At 57.8% G+C, this 25,890-nt stretch overlaps 2 protein-coding genes and 1 pseudogene across 2 annotated transcripts in view; all 3 read left to right on the top strand.

Annotated features, from left to right (window-relative positions):
• LOC100919451 (solute carrier family 22 member 6) lies at window positions 1–13,615 on the top strand. Its single transcript, XM_031943649.1, has 10 exons — window positions 1–159; window positions 375–954; window positions 2,397–2,500; window positions 2,756–2,910; window positions 5,859–6,027; window positions 8,083–8,206; window positions 10,495–10,909; window positions 11,934–12,042; window positions 12,872–13,075; window positions 13,170–13,615. The coding sequence occupies exons 2-10, from the start codon at window positions 562–564 to the stop codon at window positions 13,198–13,200; spliced, it is 1,704 nt and encodes a 567-aa protein (XP_031799509.1). The 5' UTR covers window positions 1–159; window positions 375–561; the 3' UTR covers window positions 13,201–13,615.
• LOC116420094 lies at window positions 13,508–24,834 on the top strand (annotated as a pseudogene).
• Window positions 24,779–25,890, top strand: part of CHRM1 (cholinergic receptor muscarinic 1) — a 12,195-nt gene continuing 11,083 nt past the window's right edge. The window contains exon 1 of the mRNA XM_031941544.1: window positions 24,779–24,830. The gene's annotated coding sequence lies outside the window, so the exon portion shown is untranslated. The remainder of the gene's footprint in view (window positions 24,831–25,890) is intronic.

Raw genomic sequence — 25,890 nt, forward strand, 5'->3', positions numbered from 1 at the left:
GCCAGGGAGTGACTGGCAAAGTGCCCCGCCGCTCAGCCCGGGCAATCTGACTCTCATCAGTCTTCTGGCCCACTGTTCTTTCCTTGACTTTGGACATCCCCGCTCCCCTTCTCAGTGGTTAATCCTTTAGAGCCAAAATCACAGTTTAACTCGGGAGAGGTAACTGTGGCTGAGCTGGGTGGGAGGATGGATAGAGCCGGGGGGAGGGGGGGAGGAGGGGGGTTCTTGGCTCCCGCAATCCTGGCCAGTCCTTGCCAAAGCCGGGTCCCTACAGGAATCCCCACAGTCGCCCCAGGGCAGCGCTCGGGAACGAGGGCCGGAGGGACGAGGGGAGTTGGACAGGGGACGGCCCGGGCCTCTTTTCCCATCTGCAGCTGAGACCAGTTGGCCCGGAGGAAGGGGACCCCCCACAGCTCTGGCGTTTCCGGCCTCCAAGGGCTGAACAGATCAGCTGGTAAGGCCGGGACTCTGGGACCAGAGCAGCCCCATTGCACTAAGTCTTCCTCTACCAGCCCACGGCAGCGGTCTGGGAGCCAAGGCCAGAAGCTCCCCAGAACCACCATGACCTTCACCAGCCTGCTGGAGCAGCTCGGGGGGCTGGGGCTCTTCCAATGGCTGCACATCCTCGCCCTGGTGGCCCCCATCCTCCTGACGGCCTCTCACAACCTCCTGCAGAACTTCTCGGCGGCGGTGCCCCCACACCACTGCCGGCTCCCGCCAGCACCCCTCGGTGCCGGCCAGACGGGGAACCTCAGCTCCGAGGGGCTCCTCCGGCTGTGGGTTCCCCTGGATGGGGGCCACCAGCCCGAGAGGTGCCGGCAGTTCTCCCGACCCCACTGGCAGAGCCTGGAGCCCAACACTACCTCCCCCAATGGGAGCCTCCCCGCCACCGAACCGTGTCGAGACGGATGGACCTATGATCGCAGCGAGTTCGAGGCTACCATCGTGACAGAGGTAATGAGGAGCCGGCCCGAAGAAGAGACCCGCTGGCAGGTTCAGAGTGTGAGAGCTGGAGAGCTGAGGTCTCCTCTCCCCCCCACCCGGGGTCATTTTGGCCAAGTGCCTTCCCTCTGACCTCCATCTGCCAGATGAGTGATGATTCCAAGTGGGAAAAGTCCTGCCAGGGTGACCCCATGTCCTTTCCTAGCAGAGTTACAAGTGGGTAAGTTGAGGAATGCCACAGGATCACCTGATGTTAGCATAGACTTAATCTTGTGGCAAAGATGGAAAGGTGCACTCTGGTGAATGGTATAGTCAGAGGCCTCTGACATGGCCGAAGACGAAGCCATCGGGAACCACCTCTAAGTTTGAGCGGCCCTTGCCTGGGGGCCTCTGGTGGAGCACCTCACAAATCCGGGCTTGTCCCCGTCCCGCTCCCCACTTTTATCAGGCTCCTCTAAAGCCAGAAATGGCCCCTTCCCTAATGTGCCCATGATCCAAAGGCAAGAGGGATGGCTAACGCGGGATGCCAGTGAGGTGACGGGTCACGTTAAGTGAGGAACCATGTGCCTGAGGTTGGAAAAATCACTTTCCTGGGACAAGCTCTGGGAGGTCTGGCTGAGAGCCGGGGGTCTCAAAGGAGACGTTGGGGGTTTAATGGATTCTAAGTTAAACATGAAGAAGACCCAGTGGCCCCCTCCCCTCTCCTACCTGAGCGCTCTGGGGGGCTTTGGTGAGCCCGGAGGGTGAAGGACCCAAGAGGCCATGGGAGCACCGACCAAAGGGAATTGGGGCCGCGTAGAGTGGCCAAGAGTCAGTGGTCAAAGTGGCCAAGAGTCATTGGCCAACAAGCCCAAGGACTTTGAGAAGGACTAGACTCAATTTGCTCTGCCCCAAGAAGCAGAAACTGGAAAAATGGGGGGCATCTCCAGGGGTAAACTGAGGCTTGACGTCCATCAGGAAGTGGAAGAGAGGCTGCCTCAGGAGGGCATTGCCCATGCATGGCCATAGCTCCCTAGCACAAGCTGTTCCTCTGAGGGGAGGGGTGAAGAAGTGGGCAGAGGAGTGGGAGGAGATCAGCACTGGGAGGTCTGGGACAGGGACAATGTGGGACCAACAGAGACTTAGTCTAGCTTATTGTCACAGAGGAATCATCAGTGCCCAATCTTGGGCAAAGCCGCCATTGGCCCTCCCCAGTTCAAGCTCTAGCCCGTCTCTGCTGGCGTCTCCTGAGGGCCTCCCCTTTGGGCCACTCACAACACTTTTGACTCCCCACCCTTGGATCTGCTTCTCCTCCCATGATCCTCTGCTCAAGGGAAGGCTTCTGCTCCATCTTTAACCAGCAATCAATCCTCAGAGAAAGATCAATCAATCTATCTATCAGCAATCAGTGGGGGGATTGAACCCCTAGTTTCTCCCTCCTAACCCCTCAGGCCTTTCCTCTTTCTCTGAAACAGTGGGACCTGGTGTGTGACTCCTGGAAACTGACCCAGATGGCACAATCCATTTACATGGCAGGAGTCCTTGTGGGAGCGATGGCGTTTGGGAGCTTGGCAGACAGGTACTCTGGCCCGGGTGGAGGGGGGGGGGCGGAGGGGCGACCCTGGCCGCTCATCCTCGACCTCTGGCCCAAGACCCCCCCTAATCCGAGCTCCCTCTCCTTCCCCTCCTCCCCAACATCCTTCAGCTCCACCTTCTCAGTCCTGGTCTTTCATCCTCGGCCTGTCCCCTATTCTTGGTCCTGCCTTTGTCTCCCCGTCCCGGTCACGTGCCCTCCGTCCCCTCCCCGTGCCCTGATCCTCTGCCCCCCCCCCAGGTTTGGCCGGAAGGCCCTGCTGAGCTGGTCCTATCTGCAGCTGGGGGCGGCGGGGACCGCCACCGCCTTCTCCCCCAATTTCTCCACCTACTGCGCCCTGCGCTTCCTGGTCGGGATGGCCGTCTCTGGGATCATCCTCAACTGCATGTCTTTGGGTGAGTGTCCCCCGCAGCCTCCCCTTCCTGGGGCCGGCCGACATTCATGGAGCGCTCAGCACAAGGGGTGCCCGGGCCCCGGTCTCAGGGGCTTATGGTTTAACAGGAGAGACAACATACGAACAGCTGTGAGCAAACAAGATCCGCACAAGTCAGGCTGAAGGTTATCGCAGAAGGAAGGGAGCTTGAGGAAAGAGCTTTGGGGGAAGGTGCAGTTCGATCCGAGTCTTGAAGAGAGGCAGGGAGGCCTGGAGGCAAAGGTGAAGCAGGAAAGCTTTCCAGCGTGGGGGGCAGCCGGGGGAGCCGGGTGTAAGGGTCACAGGGGGAGGGAAGCAATGTAGAAGAGCAGGGAGGCTCTGAAGGGTTTTCAGAGCTAAACAGAAAACTGTATTTGATCCTGGGAGTAATAGGGAGCCATTGATGGTTATAGATACGAAGTGGGGATGGGCGTGCCATGGTCAGAACTGGGCTTTAGGAAGTCTCTTTGGGCGTGGAGTAGACTGTGCCCTGGCATGGGGGACATGAGGCAGCCAGACCAACCAGAGTCAGACACAACCACTCAGCACCGGAGACTTTGGGATAGTCTGAGGCTCAGTGCCGCCCTCTATAGAACCCGAAGGACCTCAGGCATTGTGGGATCACAGCAAGAGGCCATCTGGTCCCACTCCTCTACAGAGGAAGGGGCTGGGCACAAAGAGCTAAGGAGATGTGAGCACGGGTCCCATGTGGCAGAGAGGGGATTTAGACCTGGCACTCCCAATATGACATAGGCCCTTCCCCACCTCCAACAGGTGCTGGCCAACCCCGACTTGCCCACTGTAAGCGTTGCCCAAAGACTATCTCCCGCAGGAGGGAGGGGTACTGTCTGTGTCAGCAAAGGGAGAATCCACCCCCACAACACCACAGACCCATGAATCATTGTGGTATGAACCCGCTTCCGGGGGAGAAGCCCTGGAAGGGACTCATCCCATTTCTGTCCCATCCTGGTTATGGGACTTTGGCTTAAGCACTTAATCTCCATTTGCCCTCAGTTTCCTCAACCATAAAATAATAATTAGCCCCTATATGAGAATCCAGCTCATATCTGCAAAAAGTTCTTAGCATACAGTAGGTGTTAAATAAATGCTTGTTATCTTCCCTCTCTGGGCCTCAGTTTCCTTATCTGTAAAGTGAAAGAATCAACCAAGAGGATTTCAGAAGTCTCTTCCAGTTCTGGAACCTCAGTTCCAGGGGGGGTGAAGTGACTTGCCCAGACCACAGAGCCAGGAAGTGTTAAGTGTCTGGGGCCAGATTTGAACTCAGGTCCTCCTGACTTCTGGTGCTCCCTGCCCTTAGAGCCCTCCATTTTTGCTCCTTTCTTCCCCATCCTGTCCCACTCTTGCCACCATCCTGCAGCTGCTCTCCCCTCCCCCCTCCTCCTGCACCCTCCCTCCCCCTTGTTCCCTACTCCCCTCCCCCACCCTTAGAATCCAGGACTCCTGGCTCCTCAGCCTGAGTCCTGGGCCCCCTCCTCCCCTTACCCAGAATTCTCCAGCACAGCACAAAGTGTTTGGGCACTGTGGGGTTCCCTGTTCACCTAGGGCTAAGCTGTGCCCTGAAGGCTTAAGCAGGGGGGGAAAGTTCTCTGATTACTATAAACACGCCCCGTCCCCTTCTGAAGTCCTTGCCCTGGGCCCAGCTCGCTCTAGGCAACTCCATTGTCCGCCCCTTCCCCCCGCCTGGCTCTGGCCCAGGGAGCGCACGTGGCCGGCTCAGCTCGGAACCTGTTAACCCTCTGTCCCCGGGGAAACAGCTTGGCAGAGAGCAGGCCCAGGCCAGGGACCTCAGGCCGGCCCGGATGTGGGGCAGGGCTCACAGGCCCCTTACGGCCAAATGATCACCTGAAGACTCAAGAGGGGACCCCTCCAGGGGCTTCTGGGAGGACAGACAGAAAGAAGGTGGGGAGGGGGAGGGACATGGTTTCCTTGTGGATAGAAGCCTAATGACTTGTTCCAGGAGTCAGAGCAAGCTGGGGAGTGGGGAAGGGGAGGGGGGTGAAGGAGTGGGGAGCAGGGATCAGAAAGGAAGGAAGAACAGATCCCAGAGAAGTGAGCGGGGCCCAGAATGATGGAACAGAAACTATCAGGCCTGGAAAGGGCTCAAGATCCAAAATGCTGAGCTGGAGGGTTCCTTAGAACAGAAAATATCAGAACCAGAAAAGAATCAGAGCTAGAAAGGACCTAGAACACATAATGTTCCTTAGAACATAAATATCAGAACTGAAAAGGACTTAGAACACAAAACACTAAAGTCAAATGATTCTTTAGAACATAAGATACCATAACTGGGAGAAATATCATAGCTAGAAAGGACCTGGAACACGTAATGCTAAAACTGGAAGGTTCCTTAGAAGATAAATAGCAGAAGTGGAAAGGACTTAGAACACCAACCACTAAAGCTAAAAGGTTCCTTAGAGCACAGAATACCATGACTGGGAGGGATCTTAGAACACTGAAAAGAATTTTAAAGTTTAGAAAGCTAAAACATAAAAAACTGGCCATCAAAGCTGGGAACTCAGAAAACTGCCTGTCAGAACTGGGAGTCTTTGTTCTGTAATCTAGAACACAGAATGCCGGGAAAGGATCTTAGAATCCAGAATGATGGAAGACAAAACATCCTCTCACAGAGCCAGAAGGGACCTAAGAGCACAGAATGTTGCCATGGAGGTTCTAGAACTCAGAATGTCCCATTTGGAAGGGACCTTAAAAGCTAGACTGTTAGAACACAGAGCAGAAGATGCCAGGAATAAAGGGAATCTTAGAATAGAGATATTAATGCTGAAAGAAAAAAGGAAATTAAGATGTCACAGGGGAGAGACCTTGGCAATAATCACTTAGGAGAACATGTGTGTTGAGTGAAGAAGGAACCTGAGGGGCGGAGGGGAAGGTGACTGTTTCTCTTCTCTCCAGTTCTAGAGTGGTCCCCCACCCGGACCCGGACGATGACGGGGACCCTGGTCAGCTACTCCGCCACCCTCGGGCAGATACTTCTCCCAGGCCTGGCCTACGCCCTCCCCAACTGGCGCTGGCTCCAGCTCACGCTCTCCATGCCTTTCTTTGCCTTCTTCGGCTACTCCTGGTAGGCACGTTAACGGCAGCCAAATGTATCACGTCCCTCGTCCCGTTTCTATTTCATACTATGGTGGAAACCCTAAAATCAAGCCTAGAACTAGGCCTAGTTTTGCCCAGAACTGGGTTCGTGTCCAGCTAGAAGCTGGAGTTAGGGTTGGGGCAACTGGCCGAAACTCTCTGGGCAGAATTAGGAGTCGGCTCCGAATGGCCCGGGTGGCAGGGGTGCGTAAGGGGGGGCGCAGGTGGGGGTGGGGGTCAGGGAGATCGGGGAGGGGCCGCGCTTCCCCCAGCAACACCCGTCATCAGTGGGTGACCCCCCTGGACCCCGGTTTCCTCCTCTGTAAAAAAGAACTGGCCGGATCAGGTGATTTCCCCAATTCCAGCTGTAAAAATTATTAACTCCCATGAATTCATATTCATGTGAAATGAAGGATGAAAAAGACCAAACTTGGCCCTGCAGGAGTTCCCCATTGGGAAGAGGGAAGAGGTGGAAAATCTGGACCTACTGCCCCCTTGTGGTGGGAAGAAGAAGGGGGATTTTCCTCTAGGAATATGCGGGGAAGAGAAGGAGCTACAATTAGCAACTGTATCCAAGCAATCCTTTCCATGCTCTTAGAGTGTAACAAAGTATTATGTGGGAAAGGCAGCAAGATGCAGGCTACAGGACGGCGCCTTACGTGAATCCAGAGCCACTTAGCGGGCTACACAGAGTGTGAACCTCCGAGTCTCCAGGGGAGGGCCCGGGGGCCTCCTGCTTTGTCCTGTGCTGGCTGACATTCCCACTCGTGGCTCGGGTTGTGGCTGTTCCGTCACGTCTGACTCGGTGCCCCCGGACGCCGTCCTGAGATCCCAGAGTGCTTTGCCATTTCCTTCTCCAGTAGATGGAAGCCAGCAGAGCCTAAGTGACTCGCCCAGGGTCATACAGCTGGTAAATAAATGTCTGAGGCTCGATTTGAACTCGGGTCTCTCTGACTCCAGATCCAACTCTCTATTCACTGAGCTGCCTGGAATATTATGCCTTTGGATAAAGATACAGAATAACGATCACAAAATCCATGCTTTACAAATAGTATCTCATTGGATCTCCACCCCAGCCCTGGGAGACAGGTGCTGTTGTTATTCACATTATAAAGGGGAGGAAATGGAGGCAGACTGAGATTAAGTGACATTGTACTATGACAACCTGCCTCTGAAGAGAACAACTTTTGCTCAAATTTGCATATATAATGCAAGGCTAGGAAGGATAATTAACAGAATGGAAAAACTCAGGCCCCTTAAAATTTTTTCAGGATAAAAAGATGAAATTTCAGGGAGATAAATGTCAAGTTTTACAATTGGGTTCAAGAAATCAATGTCCAGTGCAAGTGGGGGAAGGGAGGACCGGCAGCTTAGAGCCCTGTGAAATGGCTTCTCACCAAGAAAAAGACCCAAGGCATGAAGTGGAAAGTGACCTCAACATGGTCAACAAAGGACCTAAGAGGACCATGTCCTATATTCATTCCTGGATGACAATTTCTCTGTATCGTGCCCCGATCCACTCCATCGGGAGCAGCGTGTTCAGCCCTGAGTCCCACGTTCTGGAAAGGATGCTGATAAGTTAGAGACAGACAGGGAGGATGAAGGGCCACGGATCAGACTATATGTGAATTAATTGAAGGAAACAGGATTATTAGGGACATTTAGCCTAGAGAAAAGACTCAGGATGACAAGTTAGCAAGTATTTGAGGGGCTGAAATGGCGAACCTCTCCAGCATCTCTGCCAAGAAAACCCCAAATAGGGTCATAGAGATTCGGACATGGCTGAAAACGAAGGAACAACACGTGGAAGAAGGCTCGGGTTTGTTCATCCGAGAGCAGAATTGGAGAGAGGGGGGCGAGGAGGGGAGAGATTCAGAATGTCTGCCGCTTAGAGCCTTCCCAAGCACAGGGGCTGCGTGAGGATGCGCGGGCTGCTCTCCCAAGCAAGAGCCGGGGGCTTCTGGGTGGGAATGACGCACAGGGAAGATGCCTGGTCAGGAACAGCTCCCAGAGACCGTGACCTCCACCCTCTGCCCCCAACCAGGTGGTTTGCAGAGTCAGCCCGGTGGCTGGTCCTGGCTGGGAGACCAGAGCAGGCCATCCAGGTGCTGAAGAGGGTGGCTCGCATCAACGGGAGGAGAGCAGAAGGAGACGGGCTCAGCATCGAGGTGAAGGAGTTGCCAGGGAGACCTGGCTCCCCGGGAAGGGGGGGGATGGGAGAGGAGAAGGGAAAGGGAGGAAGGAGGGTGGGAGAAGAAGGGTAGGGAGGAAGGAAAGGAGGTGGAGAAGAGGAGGAGAAAGGAAGAACACATTAATGACCCGCCTGGACCCTCCATTATAATATTTTCCATCATGGACAATGGTCTGTTTCTGAATCCCTCTCATCCTCCCCCCCCCAAACCCCAGAAACTACTTCTTCTCCTCTTATTTTTTTTATATTTTTTTTTTTTTTATTTTTTTTTATTAATAATTTTTTTAATTTTTTTGTTTTTCTTGTCTTGTCTCTCATCTGTCTTTTTTTTCTTGTATCTTTTTGATTAATTCTTGTTATTACTTAGTTGATCTTTCATTATTTATTTTAATTAATTTATTTATTTATTTTTATTTTTCTGATCTTTGTCTTTTTTTTGTTCTTGTTTCCCTGTTATATATTATTTTTTTTATTTTTTTTATCTATTTTTATTATTTTTTGTTCTTTATCTTTTTATTTTTATTATTTTTTATATTTTTTCTTTTTGATTCTTGATTAATATTTATTTTGTCCTCTTTCTCTTTCTCTATCCTTTTTTTTTTTTTTTTTTTATTTTTTTTGTTTTGTCTTGTTCCTCTCTGTCTCTCTCCTTCTTCTTTTCTTTGTTCTTTCACTTTCTCTTCTCTTCTCTCTTCTCTCTCTCCCTCCTCTTCTCTTGCTGCTCTGTCAGTCCTGAAGTCCCATCTTCAGAAAATTGATTTGCTCTTGGCCGAACCCCTTGGGACCTGATCCAGACACCCACCATTCGGCGCATCTCCAAGTGTTGGTGTCATTGGCGCAGGCTAGCCCCCTGGTCGAGGGACACCAGACCTTTTATCTGCATTTAAGCGTTGCCCTAAGATGATGAGGGCAGGTTTGGCCACTACCCTCCACGAACACATTTCTTGGTTTCATCTTCTGGTTCCCCGGGAGGTTCTTGGCTGGCAGGCCTCCCGACTTTATCCTGAAGTAGGTTTAGGACGGGGACTCGCCCTTCCTAGAGCATTTTAAAGTTTGCAAAGCATGTTATTGTCTCATTTGATCTTCCCAAGCAATCCTATGAGGCAGGTGCTCTTGTTGTCCCATTTTACAGATGAGGAAACTGAGGCTGAAAGAGATTAACAAATGGCCATAGCTAATGAGCATCTAAGGCAAGGTTTGACTCAGGCCTTTCTGCCTCCAAGTCCAGAGCTCTTTCCACTGTCACCTAGCTGCTCCCTAAATGTGGGTGGCCCCGGCTATGTTCAGAGGATGTTGTCCAGCCCCCAGATCGCGATGGTGTCAGGAGCTACTCTGCTCTATGCAGAAAAACCAAGTCTGAAACCCAAGTCTCTGGGGTCATAAAGGGTCACTCACTCCCTGGATGGCCTTGGGACAAGCCAGTGACCCCTTCTGGACCTCAGTTTCCTCATCTATAGAAGGTCCTTTCAGCTCTAAACCCGGAATCTTGCCTAGTAACGAACCCTGTCCCAGTGTGGACGGGCAGCTTTTCTCCAGCTTATAGATCTCAGGGAGTTGCCTAGAACACGGAGAGGGTCACTCAGCCTGCACATGTCATGGGCAGGATTTGAACCTGGCTCCTTATGCCTCTGAGATGACATGCAAACCATAGCTTCTATTCCACGTAGTAGCACCTACAAGAGCCACAAGGGGAGAAAGGAGGGTAGAAAATCTGGGGAAATAAGTAGTGATCTGGCTCATGGACCTTCTGGAGGGGTCGAGTCTTCCGCGTTTAATTCAAGGCAAAAGTGTCCTGTGAGTGGGTCTCAAAGGAAGGAAGTGGGATGGCTCACGGACCATGTCTGACAGATGGTTTTTATTCAACCGCGACCCTTCCCAGGAGGCCCAGTCTTAATGAGCCGTGTGATATTGGGCAGGTTTCTTAACTCTCTGGGCCCAGGAGAATATGGGGCATGGAGGAAAGGGAGCGCCCAACGGGGACCAGGCTTTCCCAGGCTCCCGGAGGGAGACGCCCAAGTGGGAAGATGACAGGGTTCCAGAAGTGGGATAAAAACACTAGGAGCCCCTGGCCCACAGAGCTGTTGGCAAAAGGAGAGGGCAATGACTAAAAGGTGCTTTCATGTGTTTCTTTTTCACTTGATGGTATTTTATTTTTTCCAATCACACATAAAGATAGTTTTCAACACTTATTTCTATAAGATCTCAAGTTCCAGATCTGGGAGAAAGGCTTTCTAAGCTTTAAGGAGCCATAGAACCGTGGCCTAGAACAGGCAACCAGTGGACATCCCGGGGAGGGAGGCCCCCATCTCTCTCCCCGCCAGGGCAGGAGGCCCCCATCTCTCTCCCTTGGTCCTCCCGAATCCATTCGCTCCCATCTCTCCCTCTCAGAGGAGTCCCAGGTTAGGCAGCAGGGGCAGAGACTCCTCGCATCTCCTTTCCTCCCCTTCCCCCCCCTCTTCCCAAAGGTTCGCTACCAGTTTTGCCTATTATGGAGTGGCCATGGACCTGCAGGGCTTCGGGCTGCGGGTCCACATGTTGCAGCTGCTGTTTGGGATGGTGGATATCCCAGCCAAGCTGCTCTCCACTCTGGCCATGAGCCGCGCCGGACGCAGGGTCGCCCAAGTCACCGCCCTGGTGCTTGCTGGACTGGGCATCCTGGCCAACCTCCTGGTGCCCACAGGTGAGAGAGCCTATCCCGGACGGCCCCCCTCCTGCCAGGCCTGAAGCACTAACCCTGAGCCTCTAGGAGCCCAAGTCTCCACTAGATTCGGCCCCATTCTTCAGATGAGGAAACTGAGAAAAGTCAATGATTTGTTCATCATCACCCAGTTAGTAAAATGAGTTTTCAACTTAGATCTCCCTAGCTACATAAGGGTGTGCTATACAACGCCTGCTCCCTCTCGCCCTCTTGGCCCCGGGGTTTTAGCAACCAGCCCCAACTCTGACCCGACCAGGAGGGAGGAGGGAGGCGGCTGGGCCCCGGCCTGGGACTCTGGATGGTGGCCGGGTCCTGAAGGGAGCAGGTAGGGAGGCCCGTTCACATGGAGGGGCAGAGGGCTCCCGGAAAGCCTGCAAGCTGGCACTGGGGGCCATGTGATGCCGGGGAAGTCTCTGGGCCATCACCGGGAAATCAGGAATAAGAGTGCCTCCATTTCCAGCTTTCGGGGGCTTTGAATGATGGCATCAATGGGACAGAGCAGATCTAGGGGGTCTGCAGGACTGGGCTGAGCTGCTTCTCACAGACTCTGCCTGTGACAACACAGCCACCCACCCACTTACATGCACACAGACATGCTCACACACAGTCACATACATTCTCTTCCTCCCTCCCTCTGTCTCTGTGTGTGTGTGTCTATCTCTTTCTTTCTCCCTTCTTTTCTCTCCTTTGTCCCTCCTTCTGTCTCTCTGTCTCTCCCTCCTTTCTCTTTGTCCCTCTTTCTCTCTTTTCTCTGTCTCTCTGTCTCTCCTTTCTTCTTCACTTTCCTTTGTCCCTCTTTCTCTGTCTCTTTTCTCTCTCTCTCTCTCCTTCCTTTCTTTCACTCTCCTTTGTCCCTCTTTCTCTCTCTTTGACCTCTCTCTTTCTCCCTCTCTCAGTCCCCTCCCTCTGTCTGTCTGTCTGTCTGTCTCTCTCTCTCTCACACACACACACACACACACACACACACACGCCGCACCTTTAGTATCCCATCTGTGTCCTTTCTCAGAACTGGCCGCCCTTCGGACAACTCTGGCGGTGTTAGGGAAGGGCTGCCTGGCCGCCTCCTTCAACTGCGTCTACCTGTACACGGGGGAGCTGTACCCCACGGCCATCAGGTAGGGCAGGCCGAGGTCCCAGGGCAGCCAGCTGCTTGTGGTAAGGGCCAGACCTGGGCTGCCTTCTTAAGCCGTTGAGCGGCCCCTGAGGGAGGGGCGCAGGACAGGGAAGGGCTGACATTGAGATAAGGGAAGAGGTAGATGGGAGACCTTTTCTGAGGTCCATCCTCTGAGGCTTCCCTGAAGGGCCCTGCTGCTTGGAATGAGGCTGGGGATGCAGGAATGGGTGGACCTGGGAAAGTGGTCCCGGCTGCGCAAAGCCAGGAGGTCTGCTGGACTTAAAGGGAAGAGGTTCAGGGCACAGACTTCCAAAAGGGAGGCTGACCTCCCCCTCTCCACCACAGAGGGCCAGGCTCACTCCTTAGCTCTTTGCCCCCTTCCAAGCTTCCTTTCCTGTCTTTTGTCTCCAGCCAAGACTGGGACACAGGACGTGGGGGTCGGGGAGGGATAAGGCATCTCCTGATTCCTTTCCGGGTGTTTTAAAACTAGGATAAGATGGGGCAGCTGGGTGGCGCAGTGGATAGAGCCCCAGCCCTGAAGTCAGGAGGACCTGAGTTCAAATGTGGCCTCAGACACTTAACACTTCCTAGCTGGGTGACCCTGGGCAAGTCACTTAACCCTAATTGCCTCAGCAAAAATAAATAAATAAATAATGTTAAAGACCAGGATAAGCTGCAAAACCTCTGGTCTTGGCCAGCAGAAGGAGAAGGCCCGGCCAGGCTAGGATGGGGGGGGAGGGGTGCTTGGGAGGTGCCGGGTGGAGACAAGGAGATTCCTGCCTGACCCTGACTTGTCCTCTCTCCTCTGGAACTGGATCCCTCCCCGCCAGGCAGACTGGCCTGGGGGGAGGAAGCACCATGGCCCGAGTGGGGGGCATCGTGGCCCCACTGGTAAAGCTGACGGGTGAGCAGATGCCTCTGGTGCCCCCCATCATTTACGGCTCCATCCCTGTGCTCTCGGGTCTCGTGGCTCTTGGGCTGCCAGAAACCAGGAACCGGCCCTTGAAGGACACAGTGGAAGAGGTGGAAAACAGGTGGGTGCCGCTTAGCCCTCCTTCCCCCTTTCCTGGAACGTCCCCTTCCTTTTAACCCCACCCCCACTCACCCCAGACCTGTCGGGTCCTTCAGGTTCCCCCAACAGCAGGACACGGATCCCTAGGAGAGGCAGCTGGCGGCCGGACCACGGTGGCGACCAGAGGACGTCTCCCACGCCCAAGACCACGGACGCCCGGACGTTCCCGGCCCATCCACACGCACCCCTGCCGGCTGTTCGGGGCCTGGTCCTCCTCAGGGAGGAGTGGGAGCGGCCAGCTGCTCCCGGAAGGGCTTCCCAGGCTGACGAAGCTAAGAAAAGCCAGTCTCCCACCTCCTCCCTGGCTCACCCCCATCACCCCACCCACCTTCTGTCCCCCTGGGGCTGAGAAGCTGGCAGCCCTGAGAACGGAAGGCTGAGCCCTATTTACACCATGCCCGGGCAGGCGGGCCCCAGGCCTGCTGCTCTGGGATCTTGCCTCAGTTTCCCTTTTGGTAAGCAGAAACATTAGGTGGCTAATAAAGGGTCTTCTTGGACGCTGTGCCTTGGCTGAGGGCCTTGGCTGAGGGGGCTTGCCTCCTCTCCCTTCTGGAAAACCGGAGCGGCTTCCGTCTCCCTCCTCCTCCCCTCCCGGGCCTGGGCCGTGCCAGGTCCAAAGCAGAAATCAGAAGGATGGGGGGGGGGGGCTCCTCATTCCCCATCTCTGGGGCTTCATACTGAGCTCCCCCAGTTCTCCCCGGCTTTCCTCCTCCCGCCCCCCGGGGGCTCAGCTTAGGGCGTGCCCGGTGCCACTGGCCAGGCCCGGCAGGCAGCCTCCCCTCCCCCCCTGCCTCCTTCCTCCCAGCCCCAGGCACGGGGCCCTAACTCAATTGTGCCCCATTAATCTCCCGGCCGCCAGACTCGGCAGGAACTGTAAACAGGCGGCCTGCGAGGCCTCCAATCACAAGAAATGACTAGCACGGCTGCACTCGGGGCAGCTCTAGGGGGCTGGAGGCAGCGCCCAGCCGCAAGGCCCGGGTGGTCGCCCGGTCCTCGGAGAAGGGGGAAGGGGCTGGGACGGGGAGGGGGGCGGCAAGGGGCCCGGGCCGAGGGCGTGGCTCGCGCCTCCTCTCAGGGGGCAGCCCCGGCCCCAGCCTCTACTCCAAGTGTCGCTGACCCGGGCAGGGGGGCGCGGAGAGCGGGGGAAACGGGGGGGGGGATTAATTGGACAAACCCCCGGCAGGGCCCGGGCGCTCCGAGCTCCCCTCCCAGCGTCTTCCGAAGCTAGCACAGCCCCGGCTCCGGCGCGCTCGACTATTTCCCCCCGCCCCCACCGCCCGCCCCGAGCCGGAGCCACCGAGGGGGTGGGTAATGATGGAAATAGCGAAGAGGGACCTCGGCCGCGCGGGGCAGCCCACGCCCACTAGGGGGCGCGGCGGGAGGTGCCTCCGCTGCGCCTCGGCACAGCGCAGCTCGGCCCGTGCAGGCGGGCAGGAGCGGCCGGCAGCCCGGCGCTCCGGAGGCGGAGAGGAGGCGGAGGGAGCTGCTGGGGGCCCCGACGCCACCCAGGGCCCGGGGGCCAGAGCCCCGGCTCCGTCAGCCCCGAGCTGGGCCTGACGTTGGAACTGAGCCCGGGGCGCGGCGGGGGGGGGGCCGCCCCAGGTAAGTGACTACGGGGGGTCTTTGCCCTGAGCCCCGCCGAGGGGTGGGCGCAGAAGAGGGGGCCGGGGCCCGGGGAGTGTCGCGTGCCGGACCGGGCTGGGCTAGAGGGGGGCGGCGGAGAGAGCAGGGTCTGGGCGGGACGGGCTGGACCCCCGCCCCCGCCCCCTGCGCCCCGCTGCGTGAGCTCCTCGGGACTGGGGGCTGTGTCCCCCGGACTCCCGCGCCCCCAGCCCAGAGCCGCCCTTGAGATCCCGGCCCGGGCAGGGGCCGGAGGCGGCGGGGGGCTCGCGGGGGCGGGGGCGGGGAGCAGGCGGCCGAGCGGCCCCGGGCGCGCGCCACTCCCAGCCCCCGGGCTTCTGGTTTCTCTCGGCTGTCTCATCTCTGGCGGCGTGACCCGAGGGCGCTAAATCCGCGGCTGCCGGGACCCGGGGAACCCGAGCCGGGTCCTCGCGACCGGGCGTCCGAGTCGGGACGGGGCTGGGAGCCGGGAGACTTAAGGGAGCGGAGGGCGAGGACGGACACACCTGCCCATCTCCTCCCGCCCCACCTCCAAACGGGGACGATGGCTAAACCGAGGCGGGGGAGGGGAGGGCGTGGGGGCGGGGAGCCCTAGTTTAGGCGTCAGGATCTCGGGGTGAGCCACCGGCCCTGTGTGACCTTAAACTAGTCCCTTTCCTTTTCGGGAAACCGAAATTTCCCCAGCTGGGAGATAAGGGTCTGCATGGAAGGGCCCCTCCAACCCCGACCGGCTGCGACTCGGGACAGAGCTCCCGGCTTGGAGCAGACCTTTTGTCCCAGGGCCCGCCCCACAGCCGTAGCCGTAGAGACGGTTCGGATTAGGGTGCGGGGGGAAGGTCGTGAGTGCGGCCGGGCCGGGGACCCAGCCCGCCGGCAACCGGGGCTGCTTAGGCTGTCCTGTCGCCAATGGGCGGCCGATGGGGAATCGAGGCGGATGGGGTCTGGAAATGCAGAGGTCCGGACCCCTGGGAACCACGCGCACATGCACACGCACAGCCACCCACGCACACTCACAGCCACACGCGCACACCCGGCCACACACGCACTCACGCACACTCACAGCCACACACGCAGCCACACGCGCACACCCGGCCACCCACGCACATACACGCACATACGGCCACACGCGCACACACCCCTTTCCTCTCAGGTGACATCCTCAGATCGGAACCCGCTTCTTGGGTCAGGCCCTGAGTGACCTCATGGGGCAATGGCCCCGGATTGCCTGGAATCCCCCGCCCCGGGACCCGCATCCGGACCCCGCTCGAGGGGCCTCCAGAGCTGGGGAAATGGCCTTGGGAGGCCCTGCTTCCCGGGAGAATTCACGCCATTATCCTTAGACTCGTTGGCGCCCCCTCCCCTGGGCCCCTCGGGAGGAAGAAAACCTCTCCAAATTCAGGCTAAGGCCGTTCTTACGCCCCCCTCCCCGCCCCCGCCAAGCCCACGCTTCTAACCCGGGATCTTGGACTGGAAAGACAAAAGGCCGCGCTGGGCGCAGCGGCCCCGGGGACTTGGGTGGGAGCCGTCCGAGAGGCGGGGAGGCCCAGTTCTGCTTCCCGCCTCAAAGGCAGGCCCGAGACCTCAGCCCCCCCCCCTTTTCCCCCTCCCCCCGCCCTCCCCAGGGGTTGGAGGGCTGGCCTGGAGGAATTAAGCGAGGTCTGGGGGGCCCTAAGCGGCGAGGGCCGAGAGAACAGAGGCCTGCGGGAATCGGAGGCCGCTGGAGAAGGGGAGGGAGAAGCTGGAGCACGCGTCCCGCCCCCGCCCCCGCCCGCTCCGGCTGCGCCCCCGGAACGGGAGGGGGCGAGGAGCTCGATGGGGGTGGGGAGAAGCGGGTTCGTCATGGCCGCCGGCTCGGGAGCAGAGGCGGGGACGCGAGGATGGGAGGAGAAGGAGGCCCTTGTGCTGGAGGGGACAGAAATGGGGGTGGGAAGGGAGCCACCTGTTGTAAAAAGTCTCTGAGGTGAGAGAGAGAGCGCGCTCCAGGACCGGCCTCCTTCCCGTGGGATCCTTACATCCGGAGCTGAAAAGAGCCTTTACAAGTGTCAGGTGCAATGCCTCCTTTCGCGGAACGGAAAGTACTTGCCCAAGGTCTCACAGCAAACAAGTGGCGGAGCTGGAACGGGTTTCAACTCCTTCTTCCCGCGTGCTCTTCTCCAAGGGAAGAGGCTGGGGGTGGCGCGGGCCCCGGCTGCTCAGGTGAGGGGGTCTCTGGGAGCGGGAGGCCGGGAGCCGACTCGCGAAACTTACTTCCTGAGGATCCCTCGGGACTTCAGCCACAGCTCGGCGCCCGGCACTCGTTTGAAAAAAGCAATGACTTCAAAAGCTCCCCTTCCTCCTCAGTAAGAGGAAGAAGAGAACTAGATGACCTCGGAGCTCTCCCGAATCTACGATCCTGCCATCTTGTTTTTACGAATGGGGAAACTGAGGCCCAGAAACGGAAAGAAGCTTCCCACGGTTCCACAGGCCCCAGAGCCAACACGCCTAGGACTCTAAACCAGGCGCCTTGTTCCCTGCGCCCGGGCTGGGCCAGTGATGGAAGAAAGAACCGTGACGGATGGACGGATGGATGGATGGATGGATGGACAGACGGATGGACGGACGGATGGATAGGTGCATGAGTGGAATCAGGTCCGCCAGACCGCCGCCTCCTGTCTGTGGGTCCGAGCGCAAGCCTTCGGCCAGCGAAGCTTCTCCTCTCCCCCTCCTCCAGCCCCCGGGATGGGAAATAAAGGAGGGAGTAGGAAGCGTCGTTTCAGCCTCACTCGGGCAGTTTGTCTCGGGGCCACAGGCAGCCCTCGGGTGACCCCTCGGGAGAGTCCTGGAGCCCGACGGGAGAGTCAAGGACTGAGCTCCCTGTTGTGTTCCCGAAGCTGCGCCCTGGGCGAGAGAGCCCAAGGTTTATGCAGGCCGAGTGGAAGTCGGACTGCCCTGCTCTGTCTCGGAACCCGGCGGACCAGCGAGCACCTGTTCCCACCGGGAACGGCAACTCCAGAGCGACTCGATTTTCCAGAACCCATCCCCCCTTTTTTGTACATACAAACCCTATGAGAGAGGCATGGAGAGCACTACCCCCATATGAGGAAAGTGAGGTAGAGAGGAAGGGAGGGGAAAGGGAACAAGTTTATTAAGTGCCTTCGGTGTTCCAAGCACTTTGCTAAATGCTTTACAGATATGTCACAACAACTCTGGAAGGTAGGTGCCATTACGACTTCCATTTTACAACAGATTAAGGGACTTGACCAAGGTCATATGGCGAGTAAGTGTCTGAAGCCACATTTAAATTCAGATGTTCCTGATGGCAGACCAAGTGGGTCCACTGCACCAGCTACCTAGACGGCCACTTGAACGGGGGCACTGCAGCCCTTTCAGCACCCTGGGAAGAGAGAAAGAGAAAGCATTCCCAGAAATCCCATGTCTTCTCTGGGAAAACCCATTTCCTTTCCCTGGAAATCTGCCTGGGATGCAATCCCCCTCCCATCCTCACCTCCAGACCACTGCTCCCACAGATGACCCCCTTGTGATGCTTTTGAGGGAGTCGTCTTCCTGTCCCTGCCTCCAGAGCGTCCCCTCAGCCTCAGTCCTACAGCCAGGAGCTAGAAGAGGGAGTTGATGAGGGGAAAAGCAAAGGAGGCAGGCAGAAGAAGGGGGAGGGAGGGACTGGCATTCTCCCCCTCCCCTGGCTCTGCCCTGACCAGGGCATCATGGCTACCCCCAACAATAATACTCCTGCCAGATCCCTGCCCTCGGAGCTCACTCTCCAACACCTTGACTTAGAGGAAGAGAGCAACCACTTATTGAGTGACTAGTGTATACTGGGCTAAGTCCTTTGCAAACATGTGATAAAAGGGGATGGGGAAAAGGGCGGGGCATCGCAGGGGCTCTCCCCAAATGGCTGGCATTTTCCTGTTTCCAAAGATCCATTTTCACATCTCTGAGATATGGAGATCAGCAATGTCAATGTTATTACATCCTTTTTACAGAGAAAGAAACTGAGGCTTTGGAGGGGAAGTGATTTGCTCACAGCTAGTAATAGGACCCAGAACTCTTGAAGCCACTTTGAGGGTTATTTCTGAGACACTATTTAAGCCCCCAGAAATCAGGATTCTGACTTCTGGAGTTCCAATGTCACTGTCCAGAGTCCTGTCACACCTTCCCCTGGCCTGACCAGACCATCCCAGTACCACAGTCCACTATGGCAGCTCCCCAGCTCAGGCCCCGGGCACACCTGTGCCACCCCCTGGCCGGCTCTTGGTTAAGGGACTGTCCGAGTGACTTGAACCCTGTGATGTCCCCACACTTATATTTCCCCCCGGAGCCCCAGACCTGAGATGAGCAGCTTACAATTCTCCAAACCCTGGCTCCCTGTTAAGGATGCTGAATTTTGCTTCCACCATGTCCTAGCTGTGTCGCCTTTAGCAAGTCCTCTAACATCTCAGCCTCAGTTTCCTTCTCTGTACAATGAAGGAAATAGCCCTTTTCGGCTCAAAATTTAGAAACCTACAACCCCGGGTCCCACGGGCCCCACAATGGGCAAAATCTCTCCAAGCTGGTTCCTTCGCTCCAGGGAAAGGAGGTCATCTGGGGAAGAGCCCCCAGGTGCCCAAAGCGAGTCGGAGACCACCCTCACCGCCGCCCCAGGAGGCCGGGACGGCTTCCTCTCCGAAAGAGGAGGAGACAGACATCAGAGCACCCAAGCCTGCATTTCTATTTCAGTCCTCCGCCCGCCTCTGCCCAGGGGGTGGGGGTGGAGAAGAGCGAATCCCTTCGGAGGCGACCAAAAATAGCCATAGGAGGTGGTAATGAGCGAGCCTGGCCACTGCTCCTGGGCTGGGCCTGCCCCCGGGCCGCACAGCTCCGCCGGCTGCACGCAGGCTGCGCGAGGCTTCCCGCACTCAAAAGGTTGGCCCCATCCCCCATCAGGCCCCTGGGCTGCTGCTCTAACTGAGCATCCCTAAGTACCTAGAGTCCCTGCTTCCGGCCCGGGGGGGGGGGGGGGGAGTTAGAGCAGATGGCAAGCTCCCTGGGACTAAGGTCAAGAAACGATCCGGCTTCTGACCCTGGGGGACCAAGTCATCAGCCACACTTTTCCACACCTCAAGCCCTGAAGATGGTCTCTGCGTTCCGGACAAGCAACGTGCAGCCTAAGGGGCCTTCTGATTGTAAACGCTCTGATCCCCGAACTGGTGATTTACATGACTGGAGCGCAGGAGAGTGATTGAGAGCAATGCATTTCTTCTCCGAGGCTCTGCTGGGAGAGGGAGGCAGAGCTCTGAAGTCGGCAAGAGCTGGATCCACTGACCCCTGCGGGCTCAGAGACTCCGCTAGAGTTCAGGACCTCTCTGGGCCCCAGCTAGCGTCTGAGGCTGTGCTTTGTCAGCCAGTTGTTAATGGGCATCAGCGCCGGGTGTTTCCACGCAGAGTCTCTGATGATTGCGCAGGTCAGGACCTCCTGTGTGGACTGCCCCAGAAGCCTGCCTCCCCAGAAGGCACCCCTCCCCCCAGCTCATCCCTGCAGACGCTCCTCCCCATGTTGGGGCAGTTGGGTGGAAGTGCTGCTTCCTTAGCATCCTTCAGAGCACAAAGAACCAGAGGGCCTAAGTGTTCGGGGACCAGATGGCTCAATGAGCTGCGTGAGCGCAAGCCAGTCCCTTCCTTTCTCTGAGCCTTTGTTTCCCAATATGCCAAATGGGAATTTGGATCGGCTAGCCTGGCTCTCAGGAGGACAAATAAGGCTTTCTGAGGACCTTTGAAAGGTTCCATTCGAGGTGATGGGAGAAGGGGGAAGAGTGGGCCTGGAGAAGGCCCAGAGAGCTAGTGGCTAGTTCACTCTCAGTCTAGTAGGATGTGGGGGCAGGGAGGGAGACCGAACTAGCCACTCAAATCTTCCCCTCCCCCCCCATCTGCACCTGCGCAGCCTCTTCTAGGATCCTTTTGTGGCGCAGAAATGCGTTCGTGCTGCGCTCCAGGCTGCTTAAAATAAAAAAAAATAAAAAAACTGTTCCCAGCTTCCCTCCCTCCCGGCTAAATCTGGCTCGGGTGCGGGGGAGGTTTGACTAGGGAGGGCGGCAGGACCAGTGCTGGAGCTAGGCAGTGAGGACGGGTCCTCTGAGCCACCCACCCTCCCCACTGACCCTCGAGCTTCCATCCCTGGCCTTGAGCGAGCTCTTGGCTCGGTGTCCCCGTCTGTAACACAAAGAGTCAAGCTCTTGAGCCCGCTGCTGATAGTCCCGTCATCTCCCAGGCCTTCTCCCCCACCAAAAAGAAAAAAAATCCTTAGGATGGGGACATTGGAAGAACGTCTTGGAGACCAGGTAATCCAGGCCTTTGGATTAACAGACTCCAGGGAGGTGAAAGGCAGACTCTTGCGAGATCACACTCCTGGGGACCCCTAGAGTCTGCGTCTCGGGCAGGGCCAATCGTAGATGGAAGAATCCCCAGTCTATTCCAAGAATCAGCTCCTGGGTTACCCGCCGTGGCAGGATCTGCCTCTTCCTGTTGCTTGGTAGTTCCCTCTTCCTCTCCTTCTAAGCATCTTGGATTTACTTCTCTTTTTTCCATGTTGTAGCCCCTCCTCTAGACAAGGACCCCTTTCCCTTCTGTCTTTGCATCCCTAGAGCATAGCACAATGCCTGGCACATAGTCGGTGCTTGCTAAAAGCTCATCAGATCCGACTGTGCTGGCCTGGACAGCCGACTGCGCTGGCGCTCTGGCCTAGGCCCCAGAGAAGCAGCCGAGAACAACAACTCCAGCCCCGCTGGTGCCAGAGGACTCGGATTCCAAGTCACTTACCATCTTTGTTAAGCCAGACTTGAATGACAAAAAAATCTCCAAAGCTTTCTCCTTTCCCACCCCCCAATCCTATGATCTTCTACTGGTCGGAGAGAGAAAGCCTTTGCTTGCACCCCCAAGGAAGGGCTTAGGGAGCAACATCTGTCATACTTGAGAGAATAAGAGGATAAAGAAAAAAAGGAAACAACCAGTTGTGGGAGTGGGTGGAGAAGTATTTTCAAGGAAGGCTGGCTCGTCCCTCCCAGCTTCACTTACTGCCCACACCCAGAGGACCATCCTCGAGGACCCGCAGCGGCCAATCTGATTCATGCATCCCGGCCTGTCGAATACCAAGGAGCTCATTGTCAACTTTCCTGGAAAAAGGAGGGCAGTAGGTAGGGTGAGGCAGGAAGCTCACCACCCTGTCAGTGGAGCAGGAGGCCTGGCAGATCTGAGTAATCCCTTCCCTCCCATTGAATGCAGGACTATATAGTTCCTGCATGTTAGACTGCCACTGACCCACAAGGGCCCGTCTACAGCTGGCACCGGGCACCTGGGGGCCACCCCAGGACGGTCCTGAGTAGCAGCCAGGGGCAGAGCAATGCAGGTCTATGGAATCCCACCTCCTGAACATCTGGAGGCAACTCTTGGCAGAATTCAAGCCCTACCCTCACATCTCTGCAGCTGGCTTCCCTGGGAATAGGGAGCTAGGAGCGACTCATGTCCTTCCCCATGGCCATACATCCCGGACTATGAGATGAAAGGAGTGATCACATGATCTCTCAAACTCGGCCATTCTGTTTTCTCAGCTCTGACTTCCCATGTCTTGAGATCCCTCTGAGATCTGATCTTCCATGTTCAAGATTCACCTCTGACTTTATGATCTAAAGTTCATTCATACTCTAACATTGTGTTCTAAGATCCCTCTCAGTTCTGATATTCCATGTTCTAAGGTCCCTGACAGTTCTGACATTTCCTGTTCCAAGGACCCTTCCAGCTCTGCTACTCCTTGTTCTGAGAGAGCTCCCAGCTCTAGCATCCCATATTCTAAGCTCCCTCCCAGCTCTGACATTTCGTGTTCTTAGATTTATTTCATCGCTGACATTTTATGATCTAAAGTTCTGACATTCTGTGTTCTAAGGCCCCTTCTAGCTCTGACATTTTAAATACTGAGATCTCCAAGCTCTGATATTATGGTCCCTGAGGCTCTATGTTCTAAAGGCCTTCCAGCTCTGACATTCCCTGTTCTAAGGCCCCTCCGGCCTGGGACAGCCCACGTTCTAAGGCCGCTCCCAGCTCTGATATTCCATGTTTCTTCCAGTTCTGTCTTTGAGGCTCCAGGTGAGTTCTCCCATTTTATTCCCCGAATCAATCACCGAGACGTGAGCATTGTGCCATTCCGGAGTCCGTGGTGCCCTCTGGGAGCTCACATTCTTATGGAGACAGTGACAAGTGCATAAGTAGGAGCTCCCACAGTTCCATAGGGAAGACCAAAGGGCATGTTCCTAAAAGCTGGCCCTGGGGCGGGGTCTAGGGGGAAGCCGGGATTCCGAGAGCCTGGAGGAGGAGGGGATCGTCCCCGGCGAGGATCCGAAGGGAGCTTGGGAGGCAGGGGCGGCCACCGAGACCTTGGGAAGAGAAATTGCTTTGCGTGGCATTTTTCGGGTCCTCCGGGCCAGGAGGCCCCCTCCCCACCATCCACCCTCCTAAGTCAGGCCCTGGAACCCAGAGGGAGGTGGACAGGTCAGACAGGAATTGAGCTCTTGGGGAAGTGGAGAGGAGCCACCGGGGCAGCCTTTGTTGCTCCGCTCTCCGGGAGGTCCTTAGGCCTAAGGGCAGGGATAGGGCCCAGGTCTCTATAGCAAAGGGCTCCCGGGGAGGTTCTGTTTCTGGGGAAACTTTGGACACACAAACCCCCGGACTGGCTGCGGGAGGGGGGAGCGCCCAGAGAGAGGACAAGAAGAGCCAGACTTCGCCACCGCTTCCCCGGGGGCTGCCCGGGCACCTAGTCAGGGATCCCCACCCTCCGCGATACGCCTCCGGGCTCTGCCCAAGTCTCAAGTACAAAGGCGCGGGGCCGGGGAGGGGCGAGCGGACTCCGGAGGGAGCTGGGGAAATGGGAGGTCCCGCAGGCAGATGGAAGGGGCAGAAGGAAAGGGGGGGGCTGAGCTCCAGTGGCAGCGAGGTCGGGCGGAGGGGAGAGGTTTACCGTCTCCAGGTATGTTGTGAACCTCGCGTGGGAGTGGGGGGAGACAGTTTGACAGGCGGGGCGGAGAGCTGTCTGTCTGCCTGTCTGTCTGTCTCTCCGAGTGAAAGTTGGGGGCGGAGCGAGGGGGGGGAAAGGGCCCGAATTAGCAAGCGCTTCATCCGCCCAGACTCTGGGAGGGAGCCAGGCCCCCAAGCCAGGGGCGCGCGCAGCCGCTCCCCCGGCCCCCCGGGAGCGCCCGCGTCCCGCTGGCTCCCCAGCGCTCGGGGCCGCTCCGGGCTGGAGATTCTCACGTGAGGACGAGTGTGTCATTCGCAAACAGACGGGGAACCGAGAACAGAGAGCCCTGAAGTATGGCTGTGTGGGAGGGTGGCGGTGTGGGCGGGCAGGGGGGAGGGGACGCGGGGGGATCTCGTGTACCTGCAGGAGGCAGGGAAGGCAGATCCATGTGAAGCAGGCGCACGGCGCCGGGGCCAGGGGCATGCGTGCCCCTCAGGGCCCTGACCCGCGCGAACTGCCGCGGGAGCCCGGGGGCGCCCGCGCACACGCAGGGACTCAGAGGGAGCGGCTTTGCGGGACCCTCGTGGTGGGTTCGTGGGGCCGGGAGCCCGCGGGGACGTTGGCAAGCGATCCTGCGCGCGGCTCTGGCCGCGTATGTGGCGGAGCTGCCGGTGCCTTCGAGGCTGTGTGCAGTCTGTGGGTGTGGGTGTTTGTCTCTCTCCCGTATCCGCCTTCGCTCTCCTTCCCATGCATCCTGGAGCCTTTGCTTTTGTCCCCCCGCCCTGCCCCCTTCTGGTCCCAGCCCCCTTGCCCAGGGTGGGGGGGGCCCGATTTGCCCTCCAGGGCCCCCCTCCAGCTCAGAGCTCGCTCTCCCCTCCCTCCAGCTCCACCCTCCCTCCCTCCCTCCCTCCCCTCCTTCCTTCCCTCTTTCCTCCCTCCCCAGGGGCTGGCGTGCCAGGGGGTGGGACATGCCAATCAACAACGGTTCTTCTCCTGCTGCCAGCACAGGACGGAGCTCCCCGGGGGAGCCGAGTGTCCCGGGGCCCCAGAGGACGCTGTCCCCCTGGGGAGGGAGCGGGACTGGAGACCCCGGCGCGCCCACGCTCCCTCGCACACCCCCATGGTGAGTCGCTGTCTCAGTGGGACCGGAGCGGGAGGGCAGAGGAGGGGGACCGGGGGTGGGGGAGGTCTGGGCTGGGGGAGAGGACACCTGGGCTCTAAGGGAGCCCGGGGCTGGGCTGGGGGACCTGGGGATGTGGCTGCTGTAAATAGGGGGAGGGGTAAAGAATAGACTGATCTCCACTCCTGATCCTTCTCCCCCCCCCCCAAAGAGTATGAATCAGATGTTTTTAGGGAAGCTGAGAGGCTGGGTTTGGGGACTGTGGAGGGGGAGGGGAGGGGCTGGGGGCTCGGGCCTCCGGCGGGTCGGAAATCTCTTTGGGAATCAAAGACTGGCTCGGGCGGGACCCTGGCAAACCCCTAACCCTTCCTGAGCCTCCTTTCCATGTATAACGAACGGAGCAGGACGGGCTCACCTCCCCGGCCCCCCCGGGGCCCCCGGCCCTAGAGGATCCTATAAGGGGCGCCCAGGGCTGGGGCCGCTGCCCCAGAGGGCAGGGAAGCAGGAGGGAGGAGGGCAGGGCCGAGGTCTGCGGGCCAGCTGACAGCTGTTACCTGGCAGCCAACCAGGTGAACTGGCCCGGAGGTGGCTCCTCGCCGGGGCTCTCAGCTGGTGCCGGTGGCTAGCGGGCCCAGGCTGGCTCCCCGGGCCCAGGAACCCACTCCTTTCGTCCCCAGGGTTCCCTGTGCCCGGCTAACCCCAGCTGCCTGTGGCCCCCACCAGGATGGACTGACCTCAGCGGCCTGGCAGAAGGAGGAACCAGGCTCCAAGGTGGGTACGAGTCCTGGCCGGGCTCCGGGATCTGAGTCTGGGACGGCCCAGGACGGGTCGCCCAGAGGGGGAGAGACCGCAGCCGTGGCCCCCACCTGGCCCCCGCCATGGGCACTTACCTGCAGCAGGCCATTTCCTCCAAGCGCCTGATTTTAGGGAAAGGCACTAGCCCAAGGTCACACGGCCTTCTGACGCCAAACCCTGGACTCTCAATTCCTTTCTGGGTCTGGGGTCCGTGACCTTGAGCGCACCCCCCCCCCCCGCCAGCCCCACGTGGGCTCCAGACAAACCC

The sequence above is a fragment of the Sarcophilus harrisii genome, chromosome 6 (genome assembly GCF_902635505.1).
Source record: "Sarcophilus harrisii chromosome 6, mSarHar1.11, whole genome shotgun sequence".
Classification (NCBI taxonomy): domain Eukaryota; kingdom Metazoa; phylum Chordata; class Mammalia; order Dasyuromorphia; family Dasyuridae; genus Sarcophilus; species Sarcophilus harrisii.